General features: G+C 40.4%; 1 protein-coding gene across 1 annotated transcript in view; it reads left to right on the top strand.

Annotated features, from left to right (window-relative positions):
- Positions 1 to 17,058, top strand: part of LOC117501476 (zinc finger protein 84-like) — a 29,574-nt gene extending 12,516 nt beyond the window's left edge. Inside the window, exon 3 of the mRNA XM_034160372.1 lies at positions 16,331 to 17,058. Within this exon, the coding sequence (XP_034016263.1) occupies positions 16,331 to 17,058 (728 nt within the window). The remainder of the gene's footprint in view (positions 1 to 16,330) is intronic.
- Positions 17,059 to 17,424: the final 366 nt, after the last annotated feature.

A 17,424-nucleotide genomic window follows, 5' to 3' on the forward strand; every position in this document is an offset into this window, starting at 1 on the left:
ACATTCACCCCGATGTCAGGGTGCTACCATACAAGGTGCTCACTACACACCGGGAGCAATAGGGGATTAAGGACCTTGCCCAAGGGAACCTTAGTGATTTTCCAGTCACGCTGGGATTTGAACTGAGGATCTTCTGGTCTCAAGCCCAACACCTTAACCACTAGACCATCACCTTCCCCGACAAATAATCAGTGACTCGATATTAAATCTAACGTGGAGTTGATCAGTTAAAACACTAGTGATGGCAGCAGGAACTACCACACTGATTAGGGTTAGAGGTGGTTTTCAAGTCAAAGCTCTCAAGGGGGGCATATTATTGTTCTGAGTGCTGTCTATAGTCCTCACTCATATCACCACCACCATATGAAGAGGAGAAGAACCTCAGCTACAACTGAGATAAAAGCTTCACAGAAGTGTAAAGTTATTTCAGTATTTGTAAGAGCAGTAACCAGTGCAGCGAAGGATGAAGGCCACCAAGTTTAACGAGACAAGGCATATTTAACAAGGCAGCAAAGTTTTCAAGAATGAGTAGGTTTCTATTAAAAACTAATACATTTTTTCAAGCTCTGAATGTAAGCAGTCAAGTTTCATATGAAGAAAATGAGGGTCTGAATATTATCCTGCTTCCTGGCATCTGGCAGACTGACCATGAACCTCCGGCTGTTGATGCCAACGTGAACCACTGCAGCAGCAGAGTTACCCTGTTCATTCATCTGAAGAGTAGATGATGTGCAAATGAACCATTTATGGTCATTTTTGATTCGCTTTTGTGCCTAGTCTCACATCCAATGCTGTATTTTCTGTTTTAAGAATTTTTTTTTTTTTACTTTCACACACAATTTGTGACAACATACAAAACAAGATTGTCTCAATATCCTCAAATGTTGGTTTTCTGTCAGAGTTAATGCCTACATTAGAGGATCATTGTCTGAAGTTTACTGGAATGTTTTTTGACACAATATCTTCTGTTTTCTTTTCAAAGTAGGCCAGGAAATCATAGGCTGCAAATGAACAGCTTGCTGACTGTTGCCCTTGACTAAATTTGGCCACAGTGTCACAGAAAAATTTTGGATTATGCTTGTTTTTGCTGATTAATTCAGAATAATAAGCATTCTTAGTAGCCGACTGTGCTTATGCTTGAGATATTATGGGTGCCCATTAAACTAAGGTGTTTGCAACTTGGGGTGGTGCGATTTGACAGGAAGTAGAGCAGTTAAGTCCATTAGTGTGTGCTGTGTTCAGGCTATACTTGGGACCGTGCACTGAGTGACTGTTGAGAAAGATACTGCAGAATCTCACATACGGTGCATCCAGAAAGTATTCATAGCACTTAACCGCTTCACTTATTCCACATTTTGTTATGTTACAGCCTTATTCAAGAATGGAGTAAATTCATTTTTCCCCTCAAAGTTCTTCTCACAACACCCCATAATGACAACATGGAAAAAAAAGTTTTTTTTTGTTTTTTTGCAAAAGTATTAAAAGTAAACTAAGAAATCACATGTACATAAGATTCACACCCTTTGCTCAATGCTTTGTTGATACACCTTTGGCAGCAATTACACCCTCAAGTCTTCTTGAATAATACAACACCTGGCAAAAATTATGGAATCACCGGCCTCAGAGGATGTTCATTCAGTTGTTTAATTTTGTAGAAAAAAAGCAGATCACAGACATGACACAAAACTAAAGTCATTTCAAATAGCAACTTTCTGGCTTTAAGAAACACTATAAGAAATCAAGAAAAAAAGATTGTGGCAGTCAGTAACGGTTACTTTTTTAGACCAAGCAGAGGAAAAAAATATGGAATCACTCAATTCTGAGGAAAAAATTATGGAATCACCCTGTAAATTTTCATCCCCCAAATTAACACCTGCATCAAATCAGATCTGCTCATTGACATTGACCCTATGCCATGACACTGACCCTATGTGTCTTTTTGCAAGGAATGTTTTTGCAGTTTTTGCTCTATGGCAAGATGCATTATCATCTTGAAAAATGATTTCATTATCCCCAAACATCCTTTCAATTGTCCAAAATATCAACATAAACTTGTGCATTTATTGATGATGTAATGACAGCCATCTCCCCAGTGCCTTTACCTGACATGCAGCCCCATATCATCAATGACTGTGGAAATTTACATGTTCTCTTCAGGCAGTCATCTTTATAAATCTCATTCGAAAGGCACCAAACAAAAGTTCCAGCATCATCACCTTGCCCAATGCAGATTCGAGATTCATCACTGAATATGACTTTCATCCAGTCATCCACAGTCCACAATTGCTTTTCCTTAGCCCATTGTAACCTTGTTTTTTTCTGTTTAGGTGTTAATGATGCCTTTCGTTTAGCTTTTCTGTATGTAAATCCCATTTCCTTTAGGCGGTTTCTTACAGTTCGGTCACAGACGTTGACTCCAGTTTCCTCCCATTCGTTCCTCATTTGTTTTGTTGTACATTTTTCGAGACATATTGCTTTGTTTTCTGTCTTGACGCTTTGATGTCTTCCTTGGTCTACCAGTATGTTTGCCTTTAACAACCTTCCCATGTTGTTTGTATTTGGTCCAGAGTTTAGACACAGCTGACTGTAAACAACCAACATCTTTTGCAACATTGCGTGATGATTTACTCTCTTTTAAGAGTTTGATAATCCTCTCCTTTGTTTCAATTGACATCTCTCGTGTTGGAGCCATGATTCATGTCAGTCCACTTGGTGCAACAGCTCTCCAAGGTGTGATCACTCCTTTTTAGATGCAGACTAACGAGCAGATCTGATATGATGCAGGTGTTAGTTTTGGGGATGAAAATTTACAGGGTGATTCCATAATTTTTTCCTCAGAATTGAGTGATTCCATATTTTTTTCCTCTGCTGAACTGAATGAACATCCTCCGAGGCCAGTGATTCCATAATTTTTGCCAGGGGTTGTATGATGCCACAAGCTTGGCACACTATCTTTGAGCAGTTTTGCCCATTCCTCTTTGCAGCACCTCTCAAGCTCCTTCAGTTGGATGGGGAGCGTCGGTGCACAGGCATTTTAGATCTTTCCAGAGATGTTCAATTGCATTCAGATCTGGGCTCTGGCTGGGCCACTCCAGGACATTCACAGAATTGTCCTGAAGCTACTTCTTTGATATCTTGGCTGTGTGCTTAGGGTCATTGTCCTGCTGAAAGATGAACCGTCACCCCAGTCTGAGGTCAAGAGCCCTCTGGAGGAGGTTTTCATCCAGGATGTCTCTGTACATTGCTGCATTCATCTTTCCCTCAAACCTGACTCGTCTCTCAGTTCCTGCCACTGAAAAACATCCCCAGAGCATGATGCTGCCACCACACTTCACTGTAGGGATGGTGTCTGGGTTCCTCAAAACATGAGGCCTGACATTCATGCCAGAGAGTTCAGTCCTTTTCTCATCAGAACAAAGAATTTTGTTCCTCATGATCTGAGAATGCTTCAGGTGCCTTTCGGCAAACTGTAGGTGGGCTGTCATGTGCCTTTTACTAAGGAGTGGCTTCCATTGGCCACTCTACCATACAGGCCTGATTGGTGGATTGCTGCAGAGATGGTTGTCCTTCTGAAAAGTTCTCTCTCCACAAAGGAATGCTGGAGCTCTGACAGAGCGACTATCGGGTTGATTTTCACCTCCTTGACTAAGGTCCTTCTTACCTGATCGCTCAGTTTAGGTAGGCAGCCAACTCTAGGAAGAGTCCTGCTGGATCTGAACCTTTTCCATTTACGGATGACAGAAGCCACTGTGCTCATTGGGACCTTTGCACAGCTAACCAACCAAAAAGTTAACTTTTATAACACTAAACCCTTAATACGCTAAAAAAATTTGTGAAAGTTACAGCTAACTGCAAAATTTTTGTATTGAATCAATACACTCTCAGCTACTGATAAGCCAGTTTTGAGTTTAAGCACTGCAGGGGCTGCTGGGTAAATTCAAAGGCAAAAAAAACAACAAAACAAAACAAAAAAAATCAAAAGCAGTAATTCGCAGTTTTAGCAGTCACAGTTTATGTTATACATTTATAAACCGTTAACGGCGCTGTATTCATACTGTTGTGTGGGCCGCCAGAAGAGGAGGTACTGCTGGCCCACCACCAGAGGGCGCAGCCGCCTCACAGGAGCAGCCAGGGTAACAGCTGTCACGCATCACCTGCAACAGCTGTTACCAATCATCTGATCGGCAGGAGTATATCAGCAGGACGACGTCTCCACCTCTTTGCCGAGATATCGTTTCTACCGAGAAGGTAATAATCTCAGCTGACTGCTTGACAGTAACTTTTGTGATTTTTGTGAGTGATTGCAGAACTTTCCAACGAGAGGTGGAGGCAGCTTACCTGCCGTTCGGATTCCTGGGTGCGAACGCGCCCTCCTTTAATTGTTCTTTATTCCTCGCCAGCAGTACCAGGTCCGACACGCGGAGGCAGTGGCCACCTGGGAATTCGGGACTTGGCGGCTCCAGTATTCCCGGGGTCTGGTGGCGGAGGAAACCGTGTGGTTCCGGTTCTACTTTGGAGAGGCGTCTCCTATCTTCGAGCCTGCCCACACGACACCTGTGTGAATTTGACTTTGTCCATTATTGTAATCTGTTGTACTTGTTGTGCATATTCACAACAGTAAAGTGTGTTATTTGACCTACTCCATTGTCCGTTCATTTGCGCCCCCTGTTGTGGGTCCGTGTACTTACACTTTCACAACACACAAAAAACAAATGCATGAAAAAGAAATAAAAAATAAAAGGTGATAATCTGAATTGGTGCTAACCGAAATAACGCATGTGCAGTGAAGCAGTGCTAACTAAGTGCATACTAACATGTATGATTTTACCTTTAACAAATGTTTTTGACCGTCAAACCTTACCAGCAAAAATGTTAGCGGAACTTAATTTAGCGGAAGTTAATTGGTCCGCTGATGATTTTCAACGTTAACTGAAAAGCTAGTCTGGTAAGGAAAAAGTTAGCTTCACTAATTAGCGGTTAGCGGAACTGTGCCCACCACTGCCTTCAAGGCAGCAGAAATGTTTCTGTACCCTTCCCCAAATTTGTGCAATGATACAATCCTGTCTCAGAGGTCTACAGAAAATTTCTTTGACTTCATGCTTGGTTTGTCCTCTGATATGCACTGTCAACCGTCGGACCTTATTTGTAGACAGGTGGACATTTACCTCAGGTGGACTCCAATTAAGCTGTGGAAACATCTCAAGGATGATCAGTGGTAACAGGATGCACCTGAGCTCAATTTTGAGCTTCATGGCAAAGGCTGTGAATACTTATGTATATGCATGCAATAATAATATTAATATATTAAAAAAAAAAAACTTTTTTCACATTGTCATTATGAGGTATTGTGTGTAGAGTTTCGAGGGAAAAATAAATTTCATCCAGTTTGGAATAAGACTGCAAGATATCAAAATGTGCAAAAAGTGAAGTGCTGTGAATACTTTCCGGTACGCACTGTAATTTGACACTAAATTCAGTTATGATAAAGAAACTAATGTGACACTTAGAGGAAGCCATATCCATATCAGAAATGACAATACCACGAACCAAGACCAAATCCAGAGAATGACCACAGTGAATCGATTCCTGGACAAATTGAAGAAATCCAAACCTTTTAAAAATATCCAACAATACTTTGTTCAAGGGGATCCAAAGGCTTTTGAACATGAATATTATAGGGTCCAAAATTGTTAGATTCCGGAATAGGTTTGTATCATCTCATTGGCATCTCATATCTTTGAATGTAGTGATGGATGAGAGCATCATAAACCCCACCTGGTGCATGGCAGAAATGAAAACAATTTCCTACATTGTGTAGCTATTCATTCCTCTGTAAGACTTTACTTGCACCTTTAAAAAAAAGACAATATGAAAAAGATCTCAATTATGTTTAAATAAATAAAATAACTTTTTGTTTACAGGACTGCTTCATAAAAATAAAAATAAAATAAAAATAAATAAAACAACATGGAAAACCTGCTGAAGTGATCTGGCTTTGGCAGAGTATGTTCTTGAGCTCATGGTAGGATAACATCTGCCCCTTTCCTCAAACACTGATAAAGTACATGAGCATTTCCAAGCCACTCAATGACTTGGAAATGTCTTGAGTTGTTGAAAGAAAACTGGCTGTGAAGGTTATGATTTAGTCCTTACTTATAGAATCAATTGCTCCCGTTCCAACTTCTTTTGGAATGTCCTGCAGCCTTAAATTCAGAAATGTATGTACATGAACAAATGAAATTAAATTGAAAAGTTTCTTACAGCGAGGAGAATGGGACAATTTCACAATAAAAGTACTGCAACAATATGTTCATCTTGGCAACACAGGACATTTCATGTCTGTTGTAACGAAACTTTAAATGTCATAAAACTACTGCAGATCCAATGACAATTACTTACTTGGTTCTTTTGCAGAAAGGTAGTGTGTGCATTTTACAATAAAATTGCCCTGAAGAAATGAGGCTGTGAAATAATAGTTGATGTGTCATTGAATTGACAGTAAAAACTTAAAAAAACGAAAACAATCAAACTCCATGTATGGTCGCAAAATACTTTTGGAAACATACAAAATGATTTGGGGCCATCATAAAATGCAGAATGTAGTTTTATAAGATGAAGTGACGTAGCTGAAAAAAACGTCTGTTTTTATATTTACTTGCTGAAAACAGCTTTACTACATAGCATGCTAAGCTAATAGCAGTCACTGCTAATGATAATGACGATCAATTTTAAAAGTAACTAAGTTAGATTACTAGTTACTTTCAGCAGCAGTCTTTATTTTTTAAAGAAAAATAAAGCATGAAAATGTCTTTGTAAAACCATAGCTAACTAACACACTCATTAACTAACTGCAAATGTATTCATAACACCCACATAACTACAAATATCTTTGGCAGCTACTCCTTGTAACCGAAACTGTTATTAGAAATCAAATTATAAATTTATGACTACAGTAGACCTGAGATGACATATTACACATCTACAACTTAACAAGTACAATTTACTACACTGAAATAAGCAACACAAAAATAAATTTAGTTTTTTATGATGAAATGGCAAAGGTTCTGACACCTTTTTGTATTAAATATATGACATTTTCAGAGTATTTTGCCTCTTGCTTCTTATACTCAAAGATATTCATTTCCAATCTGGTAAATAATGCACAAAATGTATCATGCTTTGGAATATTTACAAAGCGACCCGTTCCAATTGGTAATTTATTCATTCCACTTTCAAATTTGATTAGATTAATTCCTTGTTTTGTAAAATACTCAAGTGTTTTCTTTAAAACTATATCAGACTTTTTTTTGGGGGGGGGGGGGGGGGGGTAATTGCAGATTTGAGCCATGTTGGATCTATATCAGAAGTTTCCCATAAATTGGCCATACCATTTCTGTTTAAAAGATCTTAATTTTTTGTAAGCATTGTGATTAAAAAACACCATGGTTTGACCTTTTTTTTTTTTTTAATTAGCCTTAATATTTTACAAGATGGTTTGGATGATTTTCCATTTCTAAGTTTTGACCAAAAATGTATAATTTTGTTTGCTATAAAGTGTCTATCATTTTACAGAATTCAAGGATTCTTAATGTACATTAAGAATGTGAATGTGTAATCGTCGATTAATAGTCTCTGGTCCCCTCCCCTCCTGGGGTACTGATGAGGCGTTTAGCAGGCTGACATCATTAAATAGGTGGCTGGCGCAGTTTTGTAGACAGCAAGGCTTTAGCTTTATTGATAACTGGCCTTCGTTCTGGGGCCGCCTTGGCCTGCTGATGCCCGACGGCCTCCACCCTACTGGGGAAGGCGCCGCCATCTTGTCTGCGAACATAGATAGAGCTCTACAGGGAGGGTAACATTAGGAATCTACAGCAGGCCACGGAGCAGGTGATTAGAGACCCTGCAAGGCTTATGACAAATGTGGATGTGGAATCCATTAGCTTAGTAGGGAAATTAGTGCAGAAAATCCACTATTGTGATAGTGCAGTTTATCAGCCAGGGAGGGAATTTCAACAAGTTGAGACTGTGGCCTGCTCCCGTAGACATGTTCATAAAAATCATAGAGGGATGTGCTTTGCAAACTTAATACCCATTACTATATTGGATCATGTTGAAATTGAGGATGGCCCAATGGTTGTTCCAGCAATATCAAAGATTTCATGTCTGCTACCTACAATGCGTGTGGAATGTCTCAAACCTAAACCTACTTCTAGGCATCTTATATATGCCACTCTGGAACCACCCCTAAACCCAAACAGCTCAACTGTCAACCCCACTGAGGTCCTTAGACTGGGTCTCATTAACATAAGATCACTGTCCTCAAAATCATTGTTGATTAATGATTTAATTATTGATCATCACTTAGATATGATTGGGTTATATGAAACCTGGCTTAAACCTACAGCAGTCCTCCCCTTAAATGAGGCCTGCCCACCAGCATATACATTTAGTCACGTCCCTCGTGATGCGAAGCAAGGTGGGGTTGTAGCTCTTATTTATAAATCTAGGTTTAGCTTATTAGCGGTTGGGGGTCACAAATATAACTCGTTTGAGCATCTGATTCTGTGCTCCGCTCAGGATATTACGCATTGCCAAGGTCAGAAGAATAAAAATCAGCCATATTACTTTGTCACTGTATATAGGCCTCCTGGCCCATATTCTGAATTCTTAGATGAATTTGGTGCGTTCATTTCCAACTTGTCAACGAGAGCAGATAACATTCTGATCATTGGTGACTTGGTGACCTGGATTACTTTCAGAAGAAAACAGATAACATTAGGTTGAACATATCCCAGCATGCCTTAACCCAGCCACTACACCCTGCTATTGAGGTGGGCGCCACTACTGAAGTATTACCTAGATTTACAGAATTTGATGGTATCTCTCTAGACATACTGACGAAACTCGTAACGTCAACAAAAAGCACAACCTGTTTATTTGATCCTATACCAACAAAACTGTTTAAGGACCTGTAGCCCACTCTTGGGCCGATTGTGCTGGAAATGATTAATCTTTCATTAACTTCTGGATCTGTTCCTAAACGTTTCAAATATGCAGTGATTATACCATTACTTAAGAAACCTAATCTTGACCCTAGTGTATTGAAAAACTATCGCCCGATATCAAATCTATCATTTTGCTCTAAAATTCTGGAAAAAGTGGTGTCACGGCAGCTTGTAGACTATCTTACTGAGAATAATCTCTTTGAGCCGCTGCAGTCTGCTTTTAGAAAATATCATTCCACAGAAACGGCTCTCACTAAAGTGGTGAATGATCTTCTGCTTACAATGGATTCGGACACCACTGCGGTTCTGTTGCTGTTAGATCTCAGTGCTGCATTTGATACAGTGGATCATCATATTCTACTTGATAGGCTGGAAAATCATTTTGGGATTACTGGGAGTGCCCTTGCATGGCTGACGTCATACTTGACCAGTCGTTCTCACTGTTTTGTACAGTAACACTACCTATAACCTTAGTGACATGAAATTTGGGGTTCCTCAGGGGTCTGTCTTAGGCCCCCTACTTTTCTCCCTTTATATAGCACCCCTTGGGCACATATTGCGGCATTTTGGGATTACCTTTCACTGCTATGCAGATGATACTCAGTTATATTTGCCGATAACTGCTGGTAATCTTGTTCACATAAAATCCTTAGAAGATTGCCTTGCATCAGTGAGAAGTTGGATGTCTAGAAACTTCCTACTTTTAAACTCTGAAAAGACTGAAATGATGGTTCTTGGTCCAGTGAGACATCGGCATCAATTTGACCAGTTAACACTCAGCCTAGGCTCGTGTGTCATACATCACACTGACAAAGTGAGGAACCTTGGGGTAATTTTTGATCCTTCGTTGTCCTTTGGTTTCCATATTAGAAATATTACTAGGACTGCTTTCTTCCACCTGCAAAATATAGCGAAGATTCGTCCCATACTGTCTATGGCTGATGCGGAGACCCTCATCCATGCGTTCATCTCTTCTAGATTGGACTACTGCAATGTTCCATTTTCTGGCTTACCGCAGTCTAGCATTAGGGGTCTCCAATTGGGTCAGAATGCTGCAGCCAGACTTTTGACACGAAGCAGAAAGTTTGACCACATTACACCCATTTTGGCGTCTCTTCACTGGCTTCCTGTCCCAGTGAGATCAGATTTTAAGGTTCTGCTACTAACCTATAAAATTATTCATGGACTAGCACCTCCCTACCTAGCTGACCTAATTAAACCTTTTGTACCGGCCCGGGCTTTACGTTCTCAGGGTGCAGGACTACTTTGTGTCCCTAAGATGAATAAGAAGTCTGCGGGTCACAGAGCTTTCGCTTATCGTGCCCCTGTTCTGTGGAATGATCTCCCTGTGTCAATAAAACAATCAGATTCTGTGGAGACTTTCAAGTCCAGACTTAAGACGCACTTATTTTCCCTTTCATATGGCTAGCATACTGGTGCAGTTTTGTTTTACGCTTTTTACTCTTTTAATTCATGTTATTAGTAATTGAAGTGGGCCACGGCCTCAACTTCACCTAAATTCTGGGTCTTTTAGTGAAGCTTAGGGCTAGCGGCCGGCGATCACCTTAGTATTTCTTCTGTTTTTCTTGTTGATTAATGCTGGCAAATTATACAGTATTTTTTGTCTTTCTGATGCCTGATTCTGTTTTTTTCTCTAAGGTGCAGCTCCATCCAGAGATGGGAGTTGTGTTTGTGTTGGCGATCCTCCTGTCCTGTGCACCAACAGCAATTGTTGTATATTTGTCCGTGAATTGTTCTGTGAATTTTTTCTGTAATTTATGTTTGTAGCATGGCCCAAGCAGAGGGTCACCCCTTTGAGTCTGGTCTGCTTGAGGTTTCTTCCTCAGAGGGAGTTTTTCCTTACCACTGTTGCTCTAGGGGTTGGTAAGGTTAGACCTTACCTGTGTGAAGCACCTTGAGGCAACTCTGTTGTGATTTGGCGCTATATAAAGGAAAATAAATTGAAAAATTGAAATTGGTATTGCATGAGGAAGTCTGGAGTGGCAGAGAAGTATGTTAGGGTAGTGTAGGACAAAACCTACCATCCCTGGTTCTCAAGACCAGGCACCTAAGTGGCTCTACTCTTTTTTTTTTTTTAAAGAAATTTAGATGTACCTTAGTATACAGGAGTAGAGTTCCACCTTAGATTTGGAATGTATAATAGAAGACATACTTACTGAATTTTCATGTACAAGGATAGTGTGACACTGGTGAGATGTGCAGTAGAGATATGCTCTGGAGAGAAGGGGAATGAACGTCAGTAGGAGCAAAACTGAGTACATGTGTGTGAATGAATGGTGAAAGTAGATGAGTTTAAATACTTGGGGTCAACTGTCCAAAGTATTGGACAGGATTCTTGCAGGAATCACCAAGTTAAATTTTAGACCTTTTTTAGACCATTATGAGAAAAATTTTAGACCAACCTTAAGACCACCCCCCCCCAAAAAAGGACAATCACATTTGATTCTCAAAATCATGTCATTTTGTATTGGTTTCAAACATGTCAAAGTACACCGAAAGCAGAAAACAAGACTGAGTGATAATACACAACATATACGATAAACAACGACCAACCGGAAAAAAGTTAAATTTTCAAAAGGCGCTATACAACCATATATCTCAGCTCCTCTCCTTTTGCACTAATCTCAGCCTCAAGGGCTTTCACTTCAGCGACTTTGTCTTTGTGTGCTCTTCTCAGAGCATTCGACTTCGAAAGCAGCTGAGCCATCTTTGAGCCAGCTCTCTTCAGAAATCACTGATCTCTACAAAATAGATCGGTGGAAACGACTGATCTGTACAAAACATTAACGTGTGACAGGACTACTCATTTATAGAGCAGTTTTCTGAAGAAAAATCATTGGAAATGTTTTTTTGTTGTTACCTCAAAATTTCTGATTACTGTTAAAAGTTTAGAACACTTGTAATTAAAATGGCTAAATAAATCAATAAATGGTTCTTTAGAAACCTTTCATCTGTAAACTAAAACCACCTGTTATTTCAGATTAGATAATTTCTTGTTTATAGGAACCTTGGACATTTATTTTTAGACAAATAAAATAACATGGAAACTTGTACATTTTTTAAAGTCTGGTAGATTATTTATATCTCATTTCAACCAGAAAAAGACACTAAATAAATACAAATGTTTATTATAAATGCATCAGGAAATAATTTAACAATGACTGCAGTGTGATTGTAAAGTAGGATTTATGTGACATAAACCTCATGATGAATTTTTTTTATATATACTCATTTAAACTTGTAATTTCATCAAAATATGTAATTGCCTTTAATGTTATCAGGACAGAGTCATTTCTAAAATATGAATTTGAGCACAGTAAGTGGAGAGTTTCTACCTGTGCAAATGTCTTTTGACTTTGATTTGTGGACATTTTTAATGATCCGTTCATTTATTGTTAAAATATAAAATAAAACAGCTTTTTAAAAAAATAATGAAATAGTTGCTGTTCAAAGAGCCTTTTATTTAGAAGCAGGTAATGTTCTGCTGAATTCTCTGGACCAGATGAAGGTCTCTTCTGCAGCTTTGAACTCTGGTGGTTTTGCTGAAAAGCAGAGATGTTTTCTTTCGACTGGACTTCGTGGTGTTCAGCTCATCAATGGAAGTTTGGTTGTCTGCACAGCAAATGTTCCTGATTGGGACAAATAAAAATATTCTTTTAAATATAAAGAAACACTAAAAACAGTTTATATATAAAAACGGGAAAAACGAGAAAAAAACGACAGAAAAACGCCCGAAAAAATAAGTTATTTAAAGTTGAGCGTTTGTGGTGTCTGAAAAAAGCTGTAGCTTTATTTGGTAAAAATAAAAAAGACAACCATTTAGAAATTAAAGCGTTCACTCAGATCAACTGTGCTAAAAGGCTAAGCTAACATTAGCCGATCATTAAACCTTTACAGCAGTTCAGTAAACGTCACGTTTTATTTTTACATTATTCTCACCTCGATAAAGCTGCAGAAGTAAACTCCGTTGGGCAAACTGGGACTTCGCCTATATCCAAAAAGTGGGAGATTTCGGACTGAGGGGGTCTGCTCCATCCCGCAGGCTGCCTGCCTCGGTCTGCCCAGGAATGATGCCTGAAGGCCGGCTTCTCCGTGTGGGTCGGCCCTCTGTCGCGGTTCGATCGATATCCCACCAAGTCATCAGTCCTCCCTCGGTCGACGTCCCTCCGAAAAGTAGCTGGAAAAAAGCTTCTCCGAGCAGGGTGATGGGAGAATCGTTCTACTGCTGTTTTTTTAAAGCTTTTTTGTGGTTCAGGCGACGTAAAATCAAGATAGCGATCGCTGAACTTTTTTCAGGTTGTGAAACAGCCAGAGTGTGACGTGGCCGCAATCTCCGCCCCCTTGCCGCTTCCGAAGCGACGCGTCTGACGTCGCGACGCGTTGGAAAGCGTTTCATTTTTCTGTTCTACAGACACTTCTCGGCATGGACGGAGCGAATGTAATTTTTTAAGACTTCAGTAAATTAAATTTTAGACCTGCGGTGAAAATGTGGGTGTTTTTAAGACATTTAAAGGCCTAAAATTTTAGTTTCTGAATTTAAGACTTTTTAAGACTTTTTCAGACCCCGCGGGAACCCTGATTGGAGAGTGTGGTAGAAAATGAGGAAAAAAGTGTAGGCAGGGTGATGTGGGTTGAGAAATGTGGCAGGAGTGATTTATGAAAGAAGAATATCAGCAAGAGTTTACAAGACAGTAGTGAGAAGAGCTATGTTGTACGGCTTAGAGACTGTGGCAGTAACAAAAAGACAGGAGACAGAGCTGGAGGTGGCAGAGCTGAAGATGTTGCAATTGTCTTTGGAAGTGATGAGAATGGACAGTATTAGGAATGAACATATCTGAAGGACAGCTTAAGTGGGACAGTTTGGAGACAAAATCAGAGAGGTGAGATTGAAATGGTTTGGACATTTACTGAGGAGGGACCCAGGGTATATATGGAGAAGGATGCTGAAGATGGAGCCACCAGGCAGGAGGAGAAGTGGGAGGCCAAAGAGGAGGTTTATGGATGTGCGGAGGGAGGACATGCAGGTGGTTGGTATGACAGAGGAAGTTACAGAGGACAAGGTGAGATGGAAACGATTGACCTCTGCTGTGGTGACCCCTAACGGTAGCAGCCGAAACAAGATGATGATTAGGAATACTTTTACAAAATTTAAACAAAAGGACAAATTATTCACAATGTCCTAAACAACAAATTTCACATATTCATCTAGTACTTCTAATAAATCACTTCCACACTTAAGAACTGGATGGTTTCTAATTCAACTTCAAGAGAATATAACTTTTGTTTTACTGGTATTTAACTGCCACATTTTACAATCCTCATTTATTGCATTTAATGGTTCTTGCAGCTTTGTTGGCTGTTGGCCATCGCAATAGTGTCACCTGCATACCGTCGTGAGAACATCAAGAAGCAAGAAGTCCAAGCCGCTGCCATATCTAAAATAAATGTTCAGCAGATCTAAAAATCCCATTTGACAATTCAGCAGGTGTCTGATTTCAGGTAGGTAGCTTCTGCTCAAAAACAAAACTAGTGTTAGCTAAAACCTGCTAGCTACAGCTAACTCCTCCTAAAAACATAATGCTAACCTTAGTGAAAACATGTTAGCCACACTTAGATCCTGCTTTAAAATAAAACTCCACAAAGCTAACATTAGCTAAAACCTGTTTGCCACTGCTAGGTCCTGCTTTACACACACACACACACACACACACACACACACACACACACACACACACACACACACACACACACACACACACACACACACACACACACACACACACACACACGTTAACGTTAGCTAAAACCGGTTAGTTGGACTACAAAATGAAACCAGTCCAAAGGAACAAATCAGTCCTTGAAGTGTCTGAGAAAGCAGCAGTTTAAAATTAATTTGGTGAGAATGACCCTCATTCACACCGACCTCAGTGGGACTTTAGCTAATTGTTATGGATGTGCTGCTAAAATCTGATGTTATTTTGTCTTTTATCCTACAGACAAGTATCAGCAGAAACTTTGGACAAATCAGAATGGACTGCAGCATCATGGTCAGGAGGAGGCTGATGAAGAAGAACCTCAGTCCTCAGAAGCTGTGAGAACCCCAGATCCTCACAAGGATTCCTCAGAGTTTTCTGAACTTGAAAGCGACAACAGTGACAAAGCTCCCAGGAAACTATTCAGTTGCTCGAATGCGGTAAACGTTTCACCACCCAGAGGTCTCTGCAGAGACACGTACCATGTCACGAAGAAGAAAAGACTTTCAAATGTTCGGTGTGTGCCAAATATTTCCGTTGCAATTCAGAACTGGTGAAGCACATGAGAATCCACACAGGAGAGAAACCATACAGCTGTTGTCTGTGCAGAAAATGTTTTGCACGGAAGGAATCTGTAGTTAGCCACAAGAAGACTCACACTGGAGAAAAACCATTCAGTTGCTCTTTTTGTCCAAAACATTTCAGAAGTAAGCAGCACATGGAGACACACACCAGAATCCACACAGGAGAAAAGCCATTTGCCTGCATGTTTTGCAACAAACGGTTTTGTAGCAGGTCTGAGGTGACCCGACACATCAGAGTCCACACGGGACAGAAGTTGCACAAGATATAAGGTGAGTGAAATGGGATATGACATTTGATGGAATGCATAATGAGACTAAAACCTGGTCAGGTCTGGGAACATGTGCTGGTATGAAGAGTTGCCACATCAAAATAAGTTCTAGTCATGATTGGCAATCACCCAGACATATTGATCCACCTCTCCACCACAACCAGGTGACACATGGGCATGTTCTTGGCCTTTTCCAGTTCCTGGGGTCCTTGGCAGTGAGGTACCTTCATGCTGAATGATGTTTAATTTGCCCTCCCTCACAATTTAATTAGTTTGCTTCTCATCCGTCTCCGTAAGTAACCATTTGATACAGTCATTCCAGCGGTACCGATGTCACTTTATATCACTCGTTAGAGTCCAAGTCTTACAACCACAGTCTGTCAGATGACTTCTTGACTCCCTAAACTTTTCCCAGGCATCTCTCCTCGTCGTAGGCCAAGAAATAATTAACACAGCTGAGATCAGTAAATCTATCAAGCTCAGCACTTTCACCACACACACAGGCACTACTGATGACCAAGTCCAGCAAGTCATTAAAAGCCTAAATCTTAGTCTTCATACATAGCTTGGTGAAACAGCGCCCCCGACTGGCCCTTTTGCAGTTAAACAAACAGCAGATTGTTGGTTTTTGGCCCAAGAATGCGCTCTCTTGCTCCTGTTTTTTTTCCATTATGTTTGTGTCCTCACTGTTCCTGCAGACGTGGAGCAGATGAACAAGGAAGAGGTTCCTCCTAAACAAATGGACCAGGAGGATCCAGATTTTCAACACATTAAAGAAGTAGAGGAGGCGGATATCAAATGTAGTCCTGTCTTTGAGAAGGGTGATGATGATGACGACGACGAAGAACCCCAATCCTCACAGTCAGCTGAGCACACACAAACAAACACAGATAGACCACAACCAGTCTTGGATCCAGATTGTGATTTTCACACAGGTACTGAACATGAAGCTTTACGTGCTTCTGAATTCGAGAGTGATGACAAGTGGAAAGAGCCCACTGAACCTCAGTCAGGTTTAAAGTCAGGAAAAAAGAATCACTGTGAAGACAGTGAAGGTCGGAACAGCAAACCATTCCACTGCATGTGCTGTGGGAAAGGATTTGACACCCAGAAGTCTGTGCAGAGACACATGTTGTCCCATGAAAGTGAAAAAACTCTGTGCTGTTCTGTTTGTAAGAATTACTTTCGCTGCCCTTCAGAGCTTGTGAAGCACATGAGGAGCCACACCAGAGAGAAAACGTTCAGCTGCTCACTTTGTGGGAAAAGTTTCACTCGTAAAGAATCTGTGGTTCGTCACATGAAGAGTCACACAGAAGAACGTCCGTTCACCTGCTCATTCTGTCTGAGGGCCTTCAGGAGTAAACAGCACCTTATTGCACAGACCAAAATTCACAGGGGAGAAACCGTTTGGCTGCTCACTTTGTGATAAGAGATATGCATATAGGGAAAGTCTAGTTATTCATGAGAAATGTCACAGTAACGAGGATTTCTGCTGTCCATACTGCCTGAAGGCGTTTAAATTCAGGAAACACGTGGAGGTCCACATGAGGATCCACACAGGAGAGAGACCATATGAGTGTGACGTCTGCGGCCGAACTTTCAACACAAAGTCAAACATGACCAAACACATCCTTTCACTGGAGAGAAACTGTACAGCTGCAGCACATGTAACAAGAGATTTGCATGGATTTCTGGAATCAGAAACCACAGGTGTGGAATTCAGCAGGAAGCTGGAAACACTTCAGCACAGACCAAACAATGAAGCACAACTTGGCCACAGAGGGGAAAAGAT

This window comes from Thalassophryne amazonica, chromosome 20 (assembly GCF_902500255.1).
Source record: "Thalassophryne amazonica chromosome 20, fThaAma1.1, whole genome shotgun sequence".
In the NCBI taxonomy this organism is placed as follows: Eukaryota; Metazoa; Chordata; class Actinopteri; order Batrachoidiformes; family Batrachoididae; genus Thalassophryne; species Thalassophryne amazonica.